The 24,219-nt window shown below is 47.5% G+C and overlaps 1 protein-coding gene across 1 annotated transcript; it reads right to left on the minus strand.

Annotated features, from left to right (window-relative positions):
- Positions 1-278: 278 nt before the first annotated feature.
- Positions 279-24,219, minus strand: LOC132331408 (IgGFc-binding protein-like). The gene is made up of 20 exons (XM_059854849.1): positions 24,172-24,219; positions 23,029-23,073; positions 18,705-19,916; positions 18,285-18,619; positions 17,507-18,077; positions 16,569-17,173; positions 15,729-16,299; positions 14,500-15,080; positions 13,576-14,143; positions 13,168-13,361; positions 12,331-12,472; positions 11,483-11,814; positions 10,261-10,840; positions 9,189-9,787; positions 8,153-8,717; positions 7,123-7,715; positions 6,095-6,587; positions 5,405-5,604; positions 4,291-4,665; positions 279-3,807 (listed from the first exon to the last, which is right to left on the minus strand). Exons 2-20 carry the CDS (start codon positions 23,069-23,071, stop codon positions 3,517-3,519), a joined length of 8,850 nt encoding a protein of 2,949 aa, XP_059710832.1. The 5' UTR covers positions 23,072-23,073; positions 24,172-24,219; the 3' UTR covers positions 279-3,516.

The raw sequence follows: 24,219 nt of genomic DNA on the forward strand, positions 1-24,219 counted from the left end.
CTCCCATTTTGGACTCTTAAAATCTACGTTGCTTTACTGCATAGCACATGCTCTGCTAGGGGTATTCTGGTTTTTTTGGTGGTCTTTTCTGAGGAAGGCTCACAGTCTTCCTATCTGCCCCCTGAATAACCTTGTGGGTTGTGCATGTGCATTAAGCTTTGTGTTATGTAAGTGTCATGGTCTGAGCCTGGCGAAATGCCAGTGCTTCCATGAGAAAACCTCTTTTCCTGGTATCTGCTGTGAGATGTGATCAGAGACAGAGCAGAGCACGCTCTAACTTATGATTGAAAGGAAAAAAACTTTATTAACATAAAACTACAGGGAAAAAACACACAGAACACAGGATGAAAACCTTCCAAATTTCCTCCTCCTCCCCCCACCAAATTTCTTAATTCTGTTACCACCCTTTGGATAATCAATTCTCAGTTCTTTGAGAAGAGAGGAGTCCCTCTTGCACCACAGACTTCACCCAGGAAACAGTCGAAACTTCTCGTGTTTCCGTGTCACGTGTGGCACCGCCCGGAGAACATTTTGCCATCGTGACCTCTTCCTTCCATGTCCAGTGCTCTCACCACTGCACATGGACCAGAGCTGCTTCTAGGGTTTTTTCCCTTTAAGGATGCTTTGTCCAGTTCCAAAAAAGAGCACAGTTCCTCTCCTTTTGGGACACCTGTCCCCCCCATGTTTCACCCCCTGGGGCTGAGGGGTCTCTTGAACAGAGATCATCTTCTTCTTCTTCTTCTTTGAAGACGGAGGGCACCACCACCACCCTCCTCACCCGTCGTCTCTGTTCACACACCTTCACATCACCGCACTCTCCTGGCTCTGAGCCATTGCCTCCCCCTAGATGCAGTCTCTGTGTCACAGGAACTCAAGGGTTCTGTCCATAGCTATCCAAGAAAAGTCCAGCCAAAAGCCACTCCATCATCTCCTCCCACCTAGAATTCTTCTCAACTTCTCTCAATCTCACCAACTCCAGGAGGAATCAGCATTTGCAAGGTTTCCATCGTCCCAAGAAGGGTTAAAAGTCCCAGACTCTGCTGGTTTGGTTCATGAACTCCCACAGCTGGCTGCCCTGCTGGGCACCCCGCCCTTCTCCTTCACTCCAGTTGCTATCACAAGCACAGTCTGCTCTCTCTCTCTTCCTCTGGGGGGGGGGGGGGAATGGGGGATGGCTGCCCGAAGCCCTCGCAGTGCAATGCTCCTCCACCCTTTGGTCCAGGCCTGGCCTACCTCCCTCCGGCCACATGGCTCCCCTCCCGCCCCCTGCCCAGCTCAGAGCTGGACAGGGGAGAGGTCTCGTCTGGTCCAGGGCCGGAACTCAAAAGGAGCTTCCAGTGGGAGTTCACAGCTTTTAACCCCTGTGTTCTCAGAGGCGTATCCATGCCCTCAGTGGACAAACCAGGTGCCAATATTAAAATCTGGACACCGATTGGCGTGACCACACCATCCCAAAAAAAACCATTTCCCCTCAAACCACGACAGTAAGTAAGCATTATGTTACAAATAAGCCTTATTATTTCATAGATAAGACCACTACTTTAGAATCCATAACTGGAATCATCCCAACTTTGCTCATCCTAAGGCTGGCTCTGTTTTAGGATCTTGCTTATCTCAATACTACATCCTGTATCCTGTTTTTCATATGTAACATCTGTAAAGGGCTCATCTGCTTTCCCATTATTAGCAAATATTTCCTAAAATATTGATATAGTTACAATTTGGTTAGCACAAATCATATCCATTTATCACAGGGGTATACTGGGGCCAACTGAGGGAGGCTGGGAGAGACGGGTTGGGGGGGGCAGTAGGGGGTTGTTTTACTGGGAGAGACTGGGGATACCAGAAGGGGGATACTGGGGGGGACTGAGGGGTGGGTACTGGCATGTACTGGGAGGAAGTGGGGATACTGGTGAGGAGTCCCCTCCACGTGTGCCGTAGCACACACCATCCCTGGTGGACTCAGATGTCTGGGAAGATCCTCCCCTCCCCGGCACCAAACATTCGGGTGCCCCCCCCACCCTTCCCCCCTGTGGGACTCAGGCGTTGGGAAATATTGACGGACGGGGGTGAAGAAAGGGGGGACATGGAACTGCCGGCAGCAGGACAGGGTGGAAACAGCCGTCCCTGCCCCCCCTCCACTGAGAATTTTTCCAGAATTTTCAGGATTCTATCCCAGGTCACCCGCAAATGTCGTTTTCTCCCAGGTTTTATTTTGGGGGTGAAAGCACAGTTTTGGGACTTATTAAAATCCAGGTTTTCCGGATCTGAGGCTGTTTGAGGATGATGTCAGGGACAGGGCATGGCCACCCAGGTGAAATGTCAATTTTCCACATCACTCGGTGGGAAGAAAGGCAAAATCAAGGGGGACTTTGTATCAGTTTCCCCCAGTTTGGGGTCTTTTCCCCCTTTTCTGGACTTATTATACCCATTTTTGAACTCTTTCCCCTCTGTTGTTGGTCTCTCTACTCAATTTGAGAGGCTGTTTCCCCCTTTTTTATTTGCTGTTCCCTTGTTTTGTAATCTTTTTTCCCCCCTTTCTTGTGCTTCTCTCCCACCCCTCTTCCCCCCTTTTGTGGGGGTTCTTTCCCCTGTTTCTGGTGCCACTCTTTTTTGTTTCTCTTTCCCTTTATTTTTCTGCACTCTTCCTCAATTTTAATATTCCTTTCCCCTGTTTATGGGTCCTTCACCCATTTGTGGTGTCTTTCCCATACCTTTGAGTTTCTGTTCTCCTTTGGGGGGTCCTTTACACCTTCCCCACCGCCCCCCTTTCTCTTTTTTTGATCTCTTTCCACTTGTTTCAGTTCTTTTCCTCTGTTGGATCCTTTCCTCATTTACGGGTCTCTTTTCCCATCTTTTGGGTTTTTTTCCCCCACCCTCTGTGCTCTTGCTCCTTTTTTTGGTCTCTTTTCTGGTATTTTGGGGTCCTTTTCCCAGTTTTGGCTCTTCCCCCTCTTTTTGGTCTCCTTCCCCATCTTTTCAGGGCTCTTTTCTCCCTTTTGGGGAACTTCTTTTCCCTTTTTCAGTCTGTTTTCCATCTTTTGGGCCTTCTGTCCCTTCTTTGGGGGATTCTTTCCCTCCTTTTAGGCTACTTTTCTCCCCTTTTTTGGCACTGTTGCCCCTAGTGCCACCCCCAAGACACCCCAATCCCCCCTCCCCTAGTGTCTCCCTGGTGTCACCCACCTGGGTGATTGTGGATGTGACAGCCTGGTCAGAGAGAGAGAAAGCTAGATAAGTTTTCCCAGAATCGTCCTGAGAAGGTTTAGGGTGCTGGGGATAAGCAATGACAGCCAAATATTAAAAAAGCCTGCAGGAGGTGTTTTTCTAATAATCTGTTTTTCTCATAAGATTGTTTACAAATGGGTGTCTTGTTAATTAGCCAGACAGGTGAAATGTATTGATTAAATGACTAGTCAGGTCCACCTGTAGCAAACTAAGCTATAAAAGAAGTGAGGATGAAAAAAACGAGGCTTTTTGCCACTTTGCCTTCTGATCCGACTACGTGTCATCTCTGACTCAACAGTGATAGGTGAAGTCGGGTGCCCGCCAGGCCTCGGCCAGCGCCTGCGCGTCGCTTGTCACTGTCCCATCAGGCCCTCGCAGGTCATTGCCAGCAGCACCGTCGTAGTCACCGCAGAGGCCACAGAGCGTTGCCCGCGCCTCCATGGGCACCTCCACTGTCACCCCCGCGGCGCCCAGTTCCACCAGAAATTCCGCGGTTCCACTGATCCGGAGGGTCGTGCGCGTCTCCGTGATGGTCAATGGTCCTGGGAACTCCGCGGGCAGGGGGGTGGGGATCCCGTTTAGCTGGAGAACACCAAATTAAGTAAAAAAAGGGGATTTGGGGCGATACATAGGTGAAGGGGTAGTTGGAGGAATCTGGGTGGAAAAGAGGGAGTTTGTGGAAAAATGATGGGATGCATCAAGGCATGGTAGGACAACCCATGTAGGTGATTCTCTGACATGAAATTGGGAGAATAAAGAGCAATTTTGGTCAAAAATTAAGGGGTGTGTCAATTTATGGATGTCTCTTAGTGACCATGATCCACACAGGTGCTTCACTGGCAGGAAACTGGGAGCATAATAGAGCAATTTGGGAAAAAAATAAAGGTAAGAACATCCTGCGGTGCTGGTGGAATGGGACAACCCATGTGGATTCTTACCAGGTCTGAAATTAGGGAAAAAAATAACAATTTTTTTCATTAAAATGAAGGTCAGAAGGACATTTAGGGTGACAACATGCAGTGGTGACAGCAGTTTTGGGTACTAGCCAGGGTGGTGACAACTTACCCAGACCTTCCTGTTCCTCCGCATGGTGATGAGGCCGTGGGGGGTGAAGAGGTGAAGTGCCACCACTGCGGGCTGGTCCCCAACATCCCTGACATCCCCCAGCAGCCGGAACCACACGGGGTCCCGGGGGTCACAAACGCTGGCCACCACATAGATGCCAGTGACCAGGGTGGACCCGGTGACACCGTCAAAGGTGATGAAGCGGGTGGCAGGGGACAGAGCGCAGCGGCCTGGGCGTGCGATGCAGGTGTGGGTGCCATCACGGAGGCTGCAGGTGTGGCCGAAGGGACAAGTGAAAGGGCGGCACTGGAGGCCCCCAGGCCCCCGGCAGGTGCAGGATTGGGAGCAGTCAGAGGTCAGGATGGTCTCAGCAATCTGTTTTCCATGGATAAGATGTGAAAAGTGGGGAAAAGTGGCCTAAAATGGCCAAAACATGGGGATGATGATGCTTTGAGGTCTCATGGAAGGAAGGAAGGAAGGGGGCCCATGGCTCCTATATCCCCTGTGTGCCCCCATATTCCCAATGGGTGCCCATGGGGACTACCAGCATGTCCCCAGCATGTGCCCATGTCCCCACACATCCCCACATCCTCCATGGGGGGTGCACTGGGGAGACTGGGACCTGCTGGGGGGCACTGGGAACACTGGTGAAGACACAGAATGACACTGGGACATGCTAGGAGACACTGGGAAGGACACTAAGTTACCCCACTAAGAAACTGGGATGCCTTGGGAGGAACTGTGGTGGGAACAGAGAAAAATTGGGAGGGATTGGGAACACTGTGGGGGAAATTGGGGAAGACTCGATTACCCTGGGAGGGACTGTGGAAAATACAGGGAATACCGTGGGAGACTGGAGTAGAGGAGGGACCCTGAGCTCTCTCAGTGTGAGGAGAGACTCTGGGCTAAAAGGGAATCCACTGGGGGTTGTGTTTGGGGGAACTGGGACACACAAGGAGAAATGGTGACATTGGGGATACTGGGGTGTAGCAGGAGACACTGCTACTGGGGACACTGTGGGAGGCACACTGAAAGAACCCAGGATCACCACGGGGAGCCCGAAGAGCTAGGGCTGGAACTGGGATGTACGGGGAGGCACTGGGGCCACACCCACCTGGAAGTAGCGCCCCTGGTGGAGGCAGCCACAGGTCCCCGGGAGGACACAGCGGGCCCCGTCGAACAGCAGCCCCTCGGCACACTGACACCCCTCAAAGCAGCGCTCGCTGCAGGGGAGCGGGGCCGACACACCTGCGCAGGTGTGCTCACAGGTGCGGGCACACAGCTGGTAGTGGCTCTTGGGAGGGCAGGTGAGAGCTGGGAAAAGGAAAGAAGAAACAAAGGGAGTCAGTGGGGACAGTGGGGCTACTGGGGGGTCATCTGGGGTCAATAGGTGTCTCCTGGGATCATTGCCATCCAATATTTGGGGTGGGTGCTCCCATGGGGCTTCCATTTGGGGATGAGGGGAGCCCCACTGGTTGCATGGGGGACACAGGCTTCTGTTTTGGGGGGGGGTTCCCTTTAGGGTGTGATTTGGGCATTCCTCAGATGGGGGCTTAGCAATGCAGACATGTACCCCTTTTTCCACGCAGTAATGAGACCCTGCTCCATTCCACTCCCCCAGACCTCCAAATTTCCACCCCCACCAAAATTTCCATTCCCTGCAGAATTCCTGTCCCCACAAAAATCCTGATCTGTGAATTCCCATCCTCCCAAAACTCCACCACCCCAAATTCCCAGTTCCAAACTTCCTGTCACCTCAAATTCCCAACTGCCTCCAAAATTCCCAAGCCCTCCTGGTACTCACGGCAACCCGTGGCCTCCCGCCACTCCCGGAGCGCGCCTCCAGCTGCCTGGCACGCGGCTGCGTAGCCCTGAAAGCTGGGGCAGGGGTCTCCACCCCCCCCGCACACCCGGCGCTCACAGGTCACCACGTATGTGCGGGGCGGCACTGCTCCATGACACCCCGCAAAGGGTCCTTCGGGATCCGCGAGCACCATGCAGTGCCTCGCCTGGTCCGGGGAGCAGCTGGGGGCGGGTACCAGGTGGGTGCAGTTCGGGGGGGAGCTGCCCGGAGCCTCCCCATCGGGGTAGTCGTCGTGTGGGTCCCCGTTGAAGTTGCCGCAGAGGCCCCGGGGGTGGCGGGATGGGGTGGGCAGCGTCAGCACCATATACGTGTTGCCATCGTAGAGAATTTTAGGACCCCCTTGGACCTGGAGCAGCCGGTGGGACCCCACCTGTGCCACCCCCACAGCGCCCCCGCGCAGCCACAGCGGCAGCAAGTGGCGCTCGCCATCCACCTGGGGGAGACAGGGGTGAGGATCTCGAAAGGGAAGTCAGATGACCAAAGGTGGGTTAATCCCCCAAATTAGGGTTTGCATCCCCAAAACCACGGTTTGCACCCCCCAAACTAGGGTCGGGACTTCCTTCTGCACACCTCAAACCCATGGTTTACATCCCAAAAAGGGATAGTGATTACACTCCAAAAAGAGAGTTTTCAACCCCAAAATCATGGTTTCCACCTCAATCACATGGTTAGCACACTGGAAAGGATCTGTACACCCCAGAGTGCACACCAAAAGTGGTGTGTGTACCCCATCAGGGTTTGTACCTGCGCAACCAGGCTTTCATCCCCAAAAGCATTGCCCTCAAAACATGGCTTGCACTTGCAAAACAGGGCGTGCTCCCCAAAGTCAGAGCTTTCACCTTAACAAGGCCTTTCCTCACTGCTGCACCTCCCAAAACCCCATTTCCATCCCCTTTTTTGCCCCCCAAGTATCTTTTTGCCTTCAAAACTAGGGCTTGTAACCCCAAGCACCCAGAGCCTCCACTCACCATCACCTCCCACTGCTGTCCCCTGTCCATCACCACAGTCATCCCGTGCGCCATCACTGTCACCCGCTGCACCTCTGAGTCCTCCTGCTCCAAGGCCACTGTGATAGGCTTTAGCTCTTCTTCAGGCTCATCCCTCTCCAACTCCAGCAGCAGGAGGGTGCAGGACCCCTCAAAATTCCCCAGGTGCCCATCAAAGGTGCTGTAAGCCCCTGCCCCCAAAATCTGGCACTGTCTGCAGGTGCGGGGGTGGCACCCCAGTACCCCATCCTTCACTGTGCATTCCTTGTCACTGGAGCAGCCTGGAGTGGGGTGACACTCCAGCCCCCCATTTTCGGAGCAGATGCAGCGCTCAGTGCAGGGGGGTGCAGGGTAAAACTGCTCTCCCCGGGGGTAGTAGCGGCCCTCCAAAACACAGCCACATTGGGAGAGGGGCACACAGTTATCCCCGCTCCGGAAAAATCCGGGATCACAGAAACAACCTTCAAAGCATGTGGAGGCATCAGAGCAGTCCTGAGGTCCAGCTTCGCCTTGGCAGGTGGGAGGGCAGGGGGGGCCGCAGAGCTCATAGTGCTGGTTTGGGGGGCACACAGGGCCTGTCAGGAAGGGAAAAGGGTTGGGAACACCAAAACCCCCACAAAAACTCCTTGCAAAGCTTCAAAACTCTAATGGACACCCCAAATTCCCATGGATATCCCAAAACTCCCTTGTCTGAACCCTAGAAACCCTCATCCAGGCCTCCCCTTGTGCAGACCTCAAATCCCCCATAGACACCCCAAAACTCCCTGTGTAGACCCCAAAACCCCCACTAACAAGCTAAAGCTCCAGATGGAGACCCAAAAACCCCTGGGAACACTTCAAACCTGCCATGGAACCCTCAAAGCCCCCACAGACAGCTCCCACTCCTTTCCCCCCTGCCAGACACCCCAAATACCTCCACAGACAGCCCAAAACTTCTAGCCCAACCCCTGTGTCCCTCTCTCCCCTCCGAAACACTGCTGTACTCTCCCAAGTCCCCCAGGTCCCCCCATACTGCAGAAGGCAGCCGTTCTCCACGGACGCAAGGCAGCGCCCTGGCTCTGGCACACAGCAACATAGGCGGCAATGGCCTGGCACACGGTGTCCTGGTGTCCCTCATACAGGCAGGCGTCAAAGAGACAGTCATCCAAGTAAGGGCTGGGGTCAATGATGTCGTGGCAGGCGGCAAAGGGCCCCCGTTTCTTCCCCAGCAGCCCACAGTGCTTGTCCCCACGGTAGGCACGTTTCTGGGTGTTGGTGCACACCTGGCAGCCCTCGCTGCACCCAGCTGAGCACCCAGGGACATCGCTGACTTTCCAGCTGTCCCCCAGATGGGTCTCATTGTTAGCGCGGTGGCCATCACGGGTGACAAAGTCATCACGGGGGTCACCATTGGCGTTGCCACAGAGGCCACAGACAGCACCAGCATAGGTGTTGGGGATGATGACACGGGCATAGCTGTACCAGTCAAAGGTGACAGTGACACCCATCTCAGTGGTAATGAAGCCGTGGACACCATGGAGAGACACCTGGATCTGGTGGTTGTGGGTGAAGGGAAGGTTCAAAAGGACACCATCAACCTGACAAGAGAGTTGCAGGTGTCATGAGGTCACCCAATGAAGTTGAAACCCACCCAGGTGTCATAGAATGACCTTGAAGACCTAGATACCACATGATGACCTCAAAATCCTCCTGAAGACCATACAATGAGGTTGAAACCTAACCCAATGCCGTGGAATGACCCTGAAACCCACATAGATGTCACACAACTGCTTTGTAGCAAACAAAGACACCAATGACTTTGAAGCCCACCCAGGATCCACCCCAATGACTTTGAAACCCATCTAAACACCATACAAGAATCTTGAAACCCAACCATGCCTTGAAATGACTTTGAAACCCACCTAAAGATCTTACAAGGACCTTGAAACTCCACCCAGGTGTCATGTGATGACCTTGAAGTGCACCCGAGGACCATACCAGGACCTTGAGCCCTCACCAGATGTCATGCAATGACTCTTAACAACCCCCATCATCTCCTTCATCCCTACCTTGACCTTTTGGGGATGTTCCTGGCTGAGGCTGAGGGTCATGTTGTACACCTCCATGGTGACCACCTTGGTGAAGGAGACCAGCTGGCTGCCACGGTGATTGTTCTCCACAGTGACAGCAAAGGGGATGAGGGTGGGGTCAGTGGAGCAGAGCTCAGCTAACAGGTAGACACAGGTACCCATGAAGTCGTAGCGGTGCCCATCGAAGGTGGTATAGTGGGGGTCACCAGTTGCCACGCAGATGGAATGTCTGTTGGCCACGCACCGCCGCACACCCTTCACCACCGCGCACACCTCACCCAGTTTACACCCAGAGTCCTCGCACACCACCATTCCCAGCTCCATGTCACACCTACACCTGGAGCGACAGGTGTCATCACCCCAAAACTCCTCGCCAGGACGGTAGTAGCGGCCATCACGGGTGCAGCCACAGTGGGACACCGGTACGCACTGTCCACCACTGAGGACGTGGCCGGTGTTACAGGCACATGTCTCCACACAGGGCTGGTCACAGGTGGCTGGACTGTCCCAGTCGGAGCAGGTGGCTGGACAGGCATTGCCACAGTGCTCATAGTGGCTGTTTTCAGGGCAAGGTAAGGCTGCAGAGGGAGGAAACTGGAATGAGGGAGGGATTAGGGGAGTGTACAGCATTCAACACAGTAGGTGAGGATTGGGAAAGGGTCTTGAACATGGGGAAGGGTCTGGAAAACAAGAAGGGCCTGGATTGCAAGGAAGGTCTGGGAAATGATGGAAGAGACTGGGACAAGTGGGATGATGTCTCAGCCATGTGGCAAGGGTCTGGGCCTTGTGGGATGGGGTCTGGAATGCACAAGATGAGGTCTGGAACACAATGATAAAGGCCTGGAACAGGTGGGAAAGATCTTGAAAATGCAGGATGGATTCTTGGAAAGATGGGGTGGGTTCTGGGACACAAGAAACACCTGGAACACAAGGAGAACTTCCAAGGATCAGCTGAGGGATTTGAAGGCTTCAACCCAGGATGCATCCCACTCCATTCCCCTCCTCTCCCGCTCTGGCTCCTTCCCTTCTCAAAGAAAACCCCAGCCCTTACGGCATCCTGATGGTGTCCTCCAGTCATGGACCATGGCCCCATGCTTCCGACACGTTGCTGCATAGGTCTCCAGCACCTGGCAGAGGATCAACCTCGCCCCATCGTTCAGACATAGGTCAGACAGGCAGTTGCGATAGAAGTCATGAGGCTTCACTATGTCATGACATGCTCTGAAGGGCCCCTGGAAGGATTTTTTGATGATCCCACAATAGTGGTTCCCGCCATAAAGCTCCTTCTTCTTCTCATCACACACTGGGCATGCTCCATCACAATAATCCCAACAAATCAGGTCATCAACCTCGGAGTCAGCACTTTTCCAGTTTTTAGCCCATGTGACAATGGCAGTGATGTTATCACCAGCCTCAGGGATGTCATCAAGGGGCTTGAGGTTGAAATTCCCGCAAAGGCCACGGACGTGGTCAAAGTAGCTGCTGGGGAGGTCAATCAGGAGGTGCCAGTTCCAGTCATAGGAGACCCGGAGACCAAAATCTGTCTCCAGAGCAACACGGAGCCCACTGGGATGGATCTGCACCTTCCTGTCCGCCAGGAGCACCGGGAGCAGCGTCACCTCCCCGTTCACCTGCCAATGGCCCAGCATTCCCCGTTATCTCATGTTTTATTCTCAACATACACCAATATTTTATTCCAAATGCACCCTAATATTCTATTCCTCACATAGGCCAATTCTTTATTACTAGCATATTCTAACACCAAATCTCATCATATCCCAACATTTTACATCTTACATATCCCAACATTTTATTCGTGCCATATTTTATTACTGACATGCCCCAACATTCTATTCCCACTATGACCCAATATTTTATTCCCAGAATATCCAAACACTCCACAGTATTTTATTCCTGCTGCATCCCAACATTTTATTCCTGAAATATTCTTACATTTTATTCCCTAGACACACCAACATTTTATCCCAGTTTATCCCAACATCTTATTCCTGGTTTTTTGCTGACATATCCCAGTATTTTATTCCCAACAAATCCCAACATCTTATTCCAATCTTATCACAACACTCTGTTCCTGACATACCCAAATATTTTATTCCCAAAATACCCCAATATTTCAACAATCAGCCTCCCAGTCTGACTGATTTATCCCAAAATGACATTGGTACTGCTGGATGAAGAAGTAGGTAGGGAAGAGCTGGATGAAGCAAAAAGCTGTGAAAAAGCCCACATTCTCACATTTCCACCCAACTCACCCAGACTCTTCCATCTTCATTCCGGCGGAAGGAGATGCGTTGTCCATAGACATCAACATTGACCAATGAGACATAGGACACAGACTGGATCCCACCACGGATGTCGTTCTTGGCCTGGACCCTGAAAGGCACCAGCCCAGGGTCATTCCCATGTGATTCAGCCATGGTGTAGGTGCAAGTTCCTTGGAAGTCAAAGTCAAGGCCGTCGAAGGTTCGGAAGTGTGGGTCACCCCATGCCCAGCATGTGGCGACCAGGGCTGGGACACAGCGAGACTGGGCACCGCGGGGCCGGCAGCGCTCCTTGGGGCGGCAGTGCAGGGACTTGCAGGGGTCTGGGAGGGGAGGAGAGCAGAATGAGCCATGGGCTGAGTGAAATAGGAGATAAACATTGGGGGAAGAAATGGGGTGGGCAAAAGGATGGAGAAGAAAGTGGGGGGAAGTCACATAAGAGAGAAAAATGCAAGATGGGAAAGACCATGGAATAGGAAAAATCACGGGATGGAAGAAACTATGGGAGCAACCATGGAACGAACCATGGAAGAAATCATAGCATGGAAAACCATGGGAAAAACAATGAGAAAAAGCATGGGAAAGACCATGGAAGAAGCCATGGGATGGGAGAAAACATGGGAGGATAGGAGGAACCCTGGGAAACATCATGGGATGAGGAAGAAAAACATGCGAGAAACCTTGGGAGAAACCATGGAAAGAATTGTCCCACCCCTGACCCTTAGAGACAGAATTCTGTTCCCTCCACATCCCCTTCCCTCTTTTCCCCAGTCTACCCCTCAATCTCCCCCAGATCCACTTTACATCTGAAACCCTCTTTTTCCCTCATTTTTCCTCACTTTTTTTGATGCATCCCAAGACCCCTTCCCAGATTTCACAGGATTCATCCTCAGTGCAAGCGTGGTCATGACAGGTAAGTCCCTGGCCAGGGACACAGGTGCAACGGCGCTGGCAGTGATCCTGGAAAAGCATCTCATGGGGCTGTGGGGAGGGAGAAGGGAGAAAGGGAAATCCATGAAAATAGGAGAAAAAAAGAAAAAATGCAGAAAAAAGGACATAAGTGCAGAAAATTAGGGAAAACAGTGAACAAATTGCTAGGCAAAGGGATGTACATGCATACCTTCCCTATAAATAGGGAAAAAAGGGGAAATGAAGGAAAAAAAGACATAAATGTATAAAAATAGGGGGGAAATGCTGGGGAAAAGAATAAATATAGGAAAAATGGAAAAAAAGCGGAAAAAAATGCCAACGCAGAGCACAGAGGAAAATACAGGCAAGACAAAAAGATGTAACTGCCTAAAAATAGAGGAAAAGAAAGGAAATGCAGGGGAAATACGGCATAAAAATAGGAGAATGAAAAGGGTAAAATGCTGGGAAAATTAAGAAAAATTGGGGAAAATGCAAGAAATAAAGGTGTAAATGGATAAGAAATAGAGAAAATAGGAGGAAATTAGTTTTTAAAATATAAATACATTAAGCAGGAAAAAAAATAAAACACCATGGAAACAGAGGTAAATGCAGAGAACTATGAGAGAAAGGAAAACAAATGCAGGAAAAATATAGGTAAGGACATAAAAATAAAAGGAAAAAGTAAGCGAAAGTATAAAAATAGGGAGAAAATGAAGAGAAAAGAGACACAAGTGCCTAAAACCAGGAAAAAAGGCCAGAAAACCTACCTTATAGTATTCCCCATCCCTAAAGCATCCACAGTAATCCTCGGGAATGCATCTGTGTCCATCAAAGACATAACCCTGGTAGCACTGGCAGCCCTCAGTGCAGGTTTGGGGACAGGTGGTGGTATTTCCGGTGCAGATGTTGGCACATGTGTTGGTGCAAAGGGAGTAGGTGCTGTTGGCTGGGCAGGTGGGTGCTGGAATTTTCATGGAATCATGTATTGAGTTGGGTTGAAAGGGACCTTAAAGATCATCCCATCAACCATCATCCCATGTCCTGCGTGTCACCACTGCCACCCAGACCCAAACAAGGAACATTCCCCACATGGGCCCCCCCAAACTCCAGTATCACCTGGAGATCTTCCCAACTCCAAACAGGGGACATTTGCCCCTGTGCCCTCCCAAACTCACGGCAGAAGGATGATGTCCTCCAAGCTCCCACGGTGACACCAGCACTTTGACATGCAGTGACATAGCTCTGGATACTCTGGCACAGGACATGTGTGTCCCCTCCCGTCATACAGAGGTCGTGGATGCAGGACTGGGAATACGGGATGGGGTCAATGATGCGATGGCAGGTGCCAAAGGGACCTTCGGGGGCCGTGAGGAGGCCACAATAGTTGGGTTTTTGGAGGACTGCCATTTTCTCTTCTGTGCAGGTGGGACACTCATCCTTGGGACAGGTGTCATTACAAGGTGTATCTGTCGTTTTCCATGCGGATCCAAAGGCTGTTGCATCTGGAGCCAGCTGGCCACTGGAAAGCTGGAAATCATCATTGCGTTGGCCATTGTAGTTGCCGCAGAGGCCACACAAGCACCCCATGTAGGTCTGGGGGACTGTGACCATCACGTGCTGGACGAGGTCATACTGGACAATGAGGCCGAAGTCAGTGCGGAGCAGGACACCTGTCCCATGTGGGTAGACCTGGACCTGTCCCTCCCTCAGGATGGTGGGGAGGTGGTGGGAGATGGAATCCACCTGTGAGAGAAGAGTCCTCTAGTGAGTAGGTGAGACCAAAAATTTGGGGAAACACCTTCCAAACAATATTCTGACAGGTACGTGGATCCCATTTGGAAGAAAAAGTTTGGATGAGAATGGATTAGTCTTGGAGATGGGGTGAGGGGTCCCCTCCCCAAGGAAACAGAGTTTTGGGATTGATTGAGGTAAAAAGAAAACTTTAGGGAAAACAACTTCCAACCAAGGTTTTAATGCATTTACAGATCTTGCTTAGGAAGAAAAGTTAGACTGGGATTGGAGATGGGCTGAGGTGTCCCTTCTATAAAGAAACCTAGTTTCGGGGGATCCCACGAGATTTGGAACATAAAGTGCCTTACCATGACATCTGCCCTTTTTCCTTGTTTCAAGGTCAAGGTGACCCCATAGACTTCCACAGACAAAGCTTGGATCCTGGAGGCCTTCCCCTTCTGCCGCGCCTCCTTCTGGATTGTGACAATAAATGACGTCACATTGTCACCTGTGCAGGTCTGGGTGAGGACATAGGAGCAAGTACCAGTGATGTTGAAGGCTGTCCCATCAAAGGTAACATAGGTGTGGTCACCTGTGGCTACACAGGTGCTGGACACCTGCAAGGGACACTGGAGGACATCACTCATGACCTTCCCATGGCCACCATCAGGACAGGAAGAATTCTGGCATTCCACAGTGCCACCAGAGAGGCACTGGCACATCTCCCACTCTGTGGGGTAGAATGTCTCCCCCACTTTGTAGTAGACTCCATGGTGACTGCAGCCACAGTGGGACATGGGGACACACTCGTCACCGCTGAGCATGAAGCCATCCTGACATGTGCAGCCCTCGTGGCACCGCCTGTGGCATGTGGCAGAGTCAGTACCGCAGGTGTGCTGGCAGGTGTGGGAGCAGATCTCATAGGAGCTGTTGGAAGGACAGGGAATATCTGCCGGGAAACAATGGGATTCATAAGGAATCAGGAAATTCCAAGCCAAATCCTGGAAACATTCCTGGAATTCAGGTGCAAACTTCACCAAATACTGAGTTTTTCAGCCCATGGCAAACTCTCAATTTTCATCCCTGTGCACATGACAAGGGGCATCATCAAATGACGATCCAATGAGTATCTGATGATGATCCAATGATCATCCATAAGGAATATCCCAGCCCATTTCAATTGGAATTCTTCCACTAAACCACCCAATTTCTCAGATTTCTATGGAGAAAAACGTAACATTCACTCAAAGAATGGGATTACTCCACACTGGGTCCTCAACTGACCTACAGGCTGAATCCCTTTAACCCTATTCCACTTTTTTTGGTACAGTTTTTGGTGGTTCTCCCTCTAAATTATCAACTTTTTAGCCAACATCAGGAAATTGGAGATTTTGAGGGGGTAAACTTATTCCAGATGAGACAACTTCTTCCTTAGGAACGGTTTATTTTGGGTGGATTATGGGATCAACCAAGACTTTGGGTGGAATTTCCACTGGATTCCCATACACCTCTGGGTTGTTCATACATGGATTTGGAGCAGACTTGAGGATCCTTTGGATAGTGCTGAATGAAAAACCCTCCCATTGTCCCAACTTACGGCAGAAATTATCTGTCCTCCACCTCCCAATGGACACACCAGCAGCCTGGCATGCAGTGGCGTAGAGGGCAATGATTGGACACATCCCTTCTTCCTGATCAGGGAGCAGGCAGGAGTCATGGATGCAGCTCTGGAAGTACTGGTGGCCATCAACATGACTATGACATGCTCTAAAAGGTCCATCCACTTCCAAAATAATTTCACACCCCATTCCAGAGACTTCCTGCTGCAGCCGGGAAGGTGCAAGAGTGCTGGAACATTCCACTGTTGACATCTCACCACATCCTGGGACATCAATGACCTTCCAGCTTCTCCCGAAGGCATCTGAGTCTGATGTCACATGGTTATTCCTCATCATCATGTCGTCACTTGCAGCGCCATTGTAGTTCCCACAGAGCCCACAGAGGGCGTTGGTAAAGCCACTGGGCACCGTAGTGCTGATGTGGCTGTACCAGTCATAGGTTACAACAAGGCCAAAATCGGTCACTACCACCGCATCCTGCCCATGGCGATAGGCAACAATCTTTCTTTCACTGTAGTGATACGGGAGATTGACCAACTGCTCATCAATCTGGGGAGAAAACCATAAAAATTGATCAGATTTGCAGACTGATAGTAAGCTATTTTCAACAGCCAGAGCAACCAAAATTGTCAATTTAATTTAATTTTGGATTTAAGAGAATGAGAAGGACCAAGTCCCAAGAGGAGGTTGATCAACCACTCCTTCATCTGGAACAGCCAAATTATGTAGATTTATTACATTTCAGATGTTAATGGGGTGAGGTTTGGAACAAGGTGGAGAATGTGGTGAAAAAAGAAGGCATCATTTCCTAAACTCACCATGATTTTTCCAGGATGCTCCCTGCTGATGCTGATGGTTTTGTTGTAGACTTTGACTGTCACCACAGCAATTGACGACATGAGGTTGTCACTTTGGCGGCCATTCTGCACCAACACCTGGAATCCCACCAAATTTTGGGTGTCCTCACACAACCCTACCAACAGGTAGATACATGTCCCCTGGAAGATGAACCTCTTGCCATCAAAGGTCTCATAGTGGGTGGCTCCAACAGCAGTGCAGACCCCAAAACTTTTGGGATAACAATCCTGGATCCCCTCCTCCACCCGGCATTCTTCCTCAGTGCCACAGCCAGAATCCCGGCACACTGCCTGCCGCTGCTCTGTGTCACATACACAGCGTTGGGTGCAAGTGAGGTCACCCCAAAACTCCTCGCCAGGGCCATACAAGAGACCCCGAAAGACACAGCCACATTCAGAGGGGGGAATGCAGGTGTTAGCATCAAGGACAAGGCCCTCATGACAAACACAGGTGTCCACGCAGGTGGTGACAGCGGCACAGCTGGATGACACAGCAGGGATGTTGCAGGTAGGGAGGCAGACAAGGCCACAGGTGCTGTAGGTGCTGTTGGGTGGGCAAGTGAGAGCTGGAGGGAGGGAGACAGTGGTCAGGGTGGGGTGGCACATGGTGGGACAGACTTATTTGACTATCTATGCAGATATCCTGGAGTCTCCACGGACTTCCTAGGCCTTCCACCTGGACGTTTTGGAGTCTCTGAGGACTTCTTCCTCAGACTTTCCAGAGACTCCATGGACTTTCTACATGGACTTTCTGGAATCTCCCCGTACTTCCATGGATTTCCTGCTTGGATCTGCTACCATAACCTTTCCCAACCCATGATCCCATGGATCTTTACTCCCACATTATTTAGGCTTCGCCCACCCCAAGGAGTATTTTCACCCAACCATCCTCTACTCACGACATCCCACTGTTTTCCTCCAGTCGGAAACATTGATCCCCTCCTCCTGGCAGTCATCAGCATAGATCTCAAAGGCGTGGCACAGCACGTCACGATGCCCCTCATTGGCACACAGGTCATAGATACAGTTCTTCACGTAGATATTAGGAGTGATAGTGTCATGACACGGCTGGAATGGCCCAGAATGTTGAGACAACTTCCCACACCAGGTCTCTGCCTTGTATGTCACCACCTGGTCCCACCTGCACCGCCCACAGTCACCATCACAGGTGTCCTGACAGTGGCCACTCTCACTGGTCACCTTCCAGCTCTGCCCAAACTCCACAATATCCCACACTTGTTTTCCCTCAGGTGAGAGGGCGTCATCTTGGGGATTCCCATTGTTGTTCCCACACATTCCGCAGACTTTTCCAGAAAGAGCAGCTGGAAGTTTGATCACTACATGATCATCCCAATCGTAGAGGACCTTCAGCTTGAAATTTGATTGGATCAACATGGATTTACCCTTCTGGTGGATGCGGACCTTCCCATGGGAAAGGGAGATGGGAAGGTGCGAGCGGTGGTTGTTCACCTGGAGGACAACAACAACCATCAAAACAACCAAAATCCATCAAAATTGGGCATAGAGTTCAAGAAGACTAGAAGTGTTTCATGCAAGGGTTACCTGCACACCAGCAAATCCAGGAATTATTTAGGAAAACACCTTCAAGATCATTGCTAAATATGTAATTTCAGCAAAATTTTTGAAAATTGGGAAATTATGATAGTTTTTGCTTACCCTCACCATCCCATTCTCTGACTGGACAGCAGTGACAGTGATGTTGTCAACATGGATGGTGATGGAGCCGATGGAAGAAACTTTGGAGTTCTCCTTTTCCTTCTTTGTGACCTCAACAGAGAAGGCAGGAAGGGTGGGATCGGAATCGCAGACAGTGGTCAAGGTGTAGGCACACGTTCCCATGAAATCAAAGGCTTTTCCATCAAAACTGCGGTAGTGTAGCCCACCAGCAAGCCAACAGGTGGAGAAAGTCTCCTGGATGCACTCTGGTTGTCCATCCACCATCTCACACCTCTCCTCACATACCAAATCCTCACAGGAGAGTGGTGAGGGGGCTGAAAAAAAGGGGAAACCCAAGAATGGTCAACTGCACAACACCCAACCATTGGGGTGACACAACAATGGACTGACTGTACTCACTGGCAGCACAGAGCCCTGGAAAGCCATATCCAGTGTGATTCCGGAACCCAAACACCAGGAGACCAATAGGCACCTGTGAGTTCTCAGTGCTCCGCATTCTTGCACTCACAGTGATGCTGGCCCAGGAGAAATCTGTGTCAGGAATGGCCTGCCACGCCACGGTGTTGTCTAGCCGATGGTTGAGGGTGGTGGTGGCAGTGGCAGTGGTGGGTGCAATGAGGATGGCATGGTTATACTGCCTGGGCACACTGCTGAAGCGGAACGCAGTGCAATGGGCAGTGACAGGGGGGACAACAAGGAGGAAGGGATCTTGCCAAGACGACCCGCTGAAGAAAAACACCACCTGCACTGCCACCACCGCACTGATGTACAGATGGGAGTTACGGTTCAGCATGAATGTCTGCACCTCTCCTGCTGCCATGGCCACAGTGGCATTCCCTCTCCCGCTGTTGTAAGTGATTGTGTTGTCTTCATCTGTCACCACATAAACTAAGTCAACGTCTGTCTGCAGTGGGTTGGGTGGTACCACATAGCTCCTCCCCCATGCTTTCATTGGGAGGAGCTGCTCCACCACAAAGTCAAAGCCAGCAGACACCTTGACAGAGGTGTGGCCACTGAGGACAGCCACAGGGGTGTCAGCCACCACAATTGTGCCAGTGAAGTCCTGGCTGCTCTGGAGCTGCAGGCTGTGGTAGGGCTGCAGGAATAGGCGGAGCACAGCACCAGGGACGTAGGTGGCCCCAGCATAGTGGAAAGTGGCGGTGGTTGTGATGCTGATAGCAGTGGTTGTGGCACCAGTGGCCACCACAAACTCAGTCAGGCCATAAGTGTAGTTCCCAACAGGTGTCACTACATAGTACCTGGTGCCCAGGCTCTCCATAGGTAGGAGGGCAGTGGCACCCACAGAGTAGCCCTTGGTGCTGACAGATACCACAGAGATGTCAGTGCTGGCCTGGACCACCAAGGTTTTATAGGAAGTGCGACTTCCAGTGAGTTCCAGGTTAGCTGGGAGGGACAAGGGCACAGTGACATCTGGCCTCAGGGTGATGATGTTCTTGGTGACGGAGTCACCGCGGAGTGTCACCGACACCTGGGTGACAGCAGGGCCATAAGAGGTGAGCAGCAGCCGCAGGGATGCACTGGGGGACTCGTTGTCGTTCTGTGGGAACACGGCCAGGAACTCCCGGCCCCGGTAGCTGGCACTGGAGAGCGCTGGGAAAATAGAGGGGAAAAGGGGGCCTTGGTTAATTTTTATGTTAACCAAGGGGGTTATATAAAGGGGACTTTTATATTTTTATATCAATTCTGTATGTGTTTATATATCGATTTTCCTATTTTACAGCAGGAATGGTACTGAAATTACATTAAAGATATGACTGCAGTATCCAATTTATAGAGTGCATTTTTATATATAATCATAATAGAAATTCTATTTACAGCTTGTTATGGTAATAAAAAAAATTGTATTATATTAAAAAATTATAAAATACGTAAATGTGTTAAAAAATGAAATAATGTTGTATAATAAAATAATATTAATTACATAAAATACTATTCCTTAATACAGAAGTATTAGTAGATATTTATATCATTATACCCTGTGTTCATTATATATTACTAGTATTATGTAATATATTTTAGTATATTACTACTTATTAGCATACAGATAAAATATTAATAATATAGGACCCATGTATCAGTGAAAATACGTCAATTACATTTTAGCCTGTTACTGTCTTATTATACTTGGTATCCGTTATATAACTTAGTTACATAATTTTCTATGTTATTATTATACAGATCTATTATTATAAAACTGTGATATACAATACTTATATTTAAATAAATAGTAGTATTTTTTCTACTATTTTGTACTTAATTTTGATAGAAATATCAGCAAATATTTAAACCATATCCATAAACATTAAAAATAATTGAAGTAATATAATAATAAACACTGTGGCTATTGAATTTATTTCAGTAATAATAATAGTAGAAAATAAATTTACATGTTATTGCTATAATTATATACAACAGTAGATGATTGATATTTTCTCTATAAAATTGTACAGATAATGATTTTAAATAATTTTATTTCTTGTTTTCATAGAAACAATTTGGGAAAAAATTGTAAAACTCAAGCAAAAATCAGCAGTAAGGAGCAAAATTACAAAAGTAGACAATATATATTAGAGACTGGAATAGAATGAATATACCATTATATTATACTATATTGTAATATAATCGATCAGTAATGTAGTATATGTAATAGACAATAGTATATGTAATTAATATATAACTATAATAGTAGATATTACATTGTAATACAGAATATAATATATAATTATATTATTTAAAATAACATGCATAAATTACATAGTGTTATAATACAATATAACACAATAACAATGTCATTCATATATTATGCAACTCTACATCATATTATATTGTAAAATAATTAACTGTATTATATAATTATATTTGTAGTAATTTATATCTATTCTATAACTTATCATTATCTCTTAATAACTAGATAGTTATAATAACAATATATATTCTGTTATATTAATAAATGCAGTAATATATTATATGAATAGAAAATATGTTACGTTTTTATAGTTCACATCTTTTGTACATCCATATAAACTTTTAAATAATTTTATACTGAATTTTCACATAAATTTTTACTAAAAAATGCAAATCAAGAATAATGATAATAACATAATTACAGCATTATAGATCATACATTGTATTTTTATACAACTAAAGTAGAGATTGTATTCTACATTCATATAGGACTGTTGTAGTATATGTATATTAATATATCCATAACATGTAAAAATATAGATAATAATAAACAATTATTGTTCCTATTGATCAATATGATGCTATTCGATTACAGTATTTAATATTATTATTAGCCATATAAGTTTTATGTATTTTGTATAGGAAAATAGGCATATATTAAAATATATACTATATATATATAAATATATAAAAGAAGACTAAACAAAAGATACTTTAAAAGGATCAAAAATGTTTTCAGGGATTTTTTTAATGCTACAAAACAACAAAATAGCCTTTTTTTGCCCCAAAACAGGTTAAAAAGAGAGGATATCTTCTCCTAATTAAAAGGGAGAAAAAAAAAAATTAGAGATAGTCAGGAAAAAAAAACAGGAAAATGAGATGAAAATTGATTAAAACTCAGTGTATATATAAAAGCCCATCAGAAGGATTGTTTTAAATTTAAAAAATAGGGAAATGGGGATGTTGGATAAAAAAATTAATTCTGGTCTTTTTTTTTTTAAATGGAATTTGAGTGTTTTGGGAATAATGAGGGTTTAACTTTGAATAAAAAATTAGGATTAAAGGGGGCTTTCTGAAATAATACATGAGTAAGAGTTGTGTTTTTAAAAAAGGGGGATTTTGAAGAAACATCAAGAGGGAAATGAGCAATAGGAATTTTAACAATTAGAACAGAGTAAAAGAGGTTTTTTTCTTTCAAATACCTGAAACCTAAAACAGAGCTCAAGAGGGCTATTCTTCCTTTTGAATAAATTTTTTAAATAAAATAAACAAACAAACAAAAAAACCCCCAAGAAAATATTAAGGGAATAAAAAGGTTTTTTTTTCTTTAGAACACTCCCTAAAAATTGGGTTGATAAAAGGTTTTAATGAAAATTAGAAAAAAGCCAGGAAAATAAGGAATAAAAGGGGCTTTTTTTCCTTAAGAACCAACTTCTTTTATTTAAAAGGAGCCAATAAAAGGACTTTTTTTCATTAAAAAAAATCTTTAAAAAATAGAGCTTTTTTTCCCTGGAAGAAAATACAGTTCCAGCATATAAATCTTGGGGTTTTGTCCTGGAAAAACACTAAAACTGATCATTAGAATTGTAGTTAAAAAAAACCAAAGAAAAACAGACACACACAAAAAGCAAACAAAAAAAACCCCCAAAAACCACCAAAAAACCCAAAAAGTAAACTGAAATAATCAGGACAAAGTGCACTTTTTTTTTTTTTCCCTGCAGAAAGTGAGGAAAACGGGGATGTTTCCCATGAAATTACTGAGGCATCAATGAAAAAAAGAAGATTCTAAAGACTTTTGGATTAAAAAAATCCTTCAAAATGGGGTTTTTGGTTAAAAATAATAAATCTGCAGCTGAGAGGTTGTTGGAGAAAATGCAAAATGAGGGAAGAGAGGAATTTTCAGGCAAAAACAAGCCCAGAGACTCAGGATTTTATTTTCTGTGCTAAAAAGCCTGGAAATACATACAAAATCCAGTAAATCTGGGGATTTTGTGTGAAAAACAGGAGTTTTACTTACCACAGAGGGGAAGGAGGAGCCACCATATCCCATGTTGTGCCATCCCTATGAAAAACACTGAAAATCACTAAAAACTGTTATTTTATGGGAAAAATCCATGTGAGCCCTGGGGTGTCTCCAGAAGCCTCAAATAACCCCAAAATTTACCAAAAATGATAAATTAACCCCCAATGGTAAATTAACCCCCAATTTACCCAAAAAATGCCTTTTTTCAGCCCATGGAAACCTCTTTGGGCTTATTTTGGTCCCCTCTGTCCCCAAATCCACTCCAAACACTTGAAACTCTAAAAATTATGTCCAAAATTCTCCATGTTTGTATCAAAATGGTTTTTCTTCCCAAATTATCCCATTTTGGGTCAAAAAATATTTTTCCACGAATTCCCCCCCCCCACCTTGGTCAAATGGCATTAAAAAGGGATTAAACATCCCTCCCCCCTATCCTGCCCCCCAGTTTGAGGCCACATCAGAGTCTCCATCTTTATCAGATTCACTCCAAAACGAGATGAATTTTAACTGAAATCACCTAGATTCATGTCAAAGTGGGGTTAAAATGCTGAGACAGCCTTCCAACCAGCCCCTGCCCTTGATCCCACCTCAATACCCCATTTCCACCAAATCCACACTAAAATTTCATGGAAAGGATGAATTTTTCCCCAAACCCCTCCAGTTTCAGTCAAATGGGTATTTTTTTGCCCAATGTCCCCCAAATTCAGATGAAAATAGGGCTCAACATCCAGGACAACCTTTCACTCACCTTGTCCCACACAAACACTCCCAAATGCTCAATTTGGCCTCAATAAGGTGAAGAAAAAACCCACCAAATTCTGGGCATGATGAGGACAAAAAAATCTGAAATTTGGGAGAAAAATGCACAAAAAGGGCAAACCCCTGAGATTTGGGAGGAAATGGACAAAAAATAAAAAATTTAGGAAGTGTTTAAAATCCAACACTTTGAAAGAAAAAGGGTTAAAATTATGAAACTTGTGGGGGAAAGGGAGAAAAAGTCATAAAATTGGGGAAGGGAAAGGGTAAAAAAATCTGAAATTTGGGCAGAAAAAAATCCTTAATTTCTGCCCATCACCAAACAATAGGGAAAACCAGGAATAAACATGGAATGAAGCCTCCCCACTCTTCCCCACTCACCAGCCCCTTGGCAGCTGAATTCCCAGGCCCCTTCAGACACAGAGTGTT

Source organism: Haemorhous mexicanus, chromosome 9 (genome assembly GCF_027477595.1).
Source record: "Haemorhous mexicanus isolate bHaeMex1 chromosome 9, bHaeMex1.pri, whole genome shotgun sequence".
In the NCBI taxonomy this organism is placed as follows: Eukaryota; Metazoa; Chordata; class Aves; order Passeriformes; family Fringillidae; genus Haemorhous; species Haemorhous mexicanus.

What these genes read in the sequence shown, in the direction of transcription:
- LOC132331408 (XM_059854849.1), bottom strand. Translation starts at nt 23,071, where the DNA reads ATGGCACAACATGGGATATGGTGGCTCCTCCTTCCCCTCTGTG. An exon ending in GCTCCTCCTTCCCCTCTGTG is followed by an intron (nt 19,917 to 23,028) that starts GTAAGTAAAACT and finishes CTATTTTCCCAG; the next exon opens with CGCTCTCCAGTGCCAGCTAC. An exon ending in GGAGGAACAGGAAGGTCTGG is followed by an intron (nt 3,808 to 4,290) that starts GTAAGTTGTCAC and finishes GGTGTTCTCCAG; the next exon opens with CTAAACGGGATCCCCACCCC.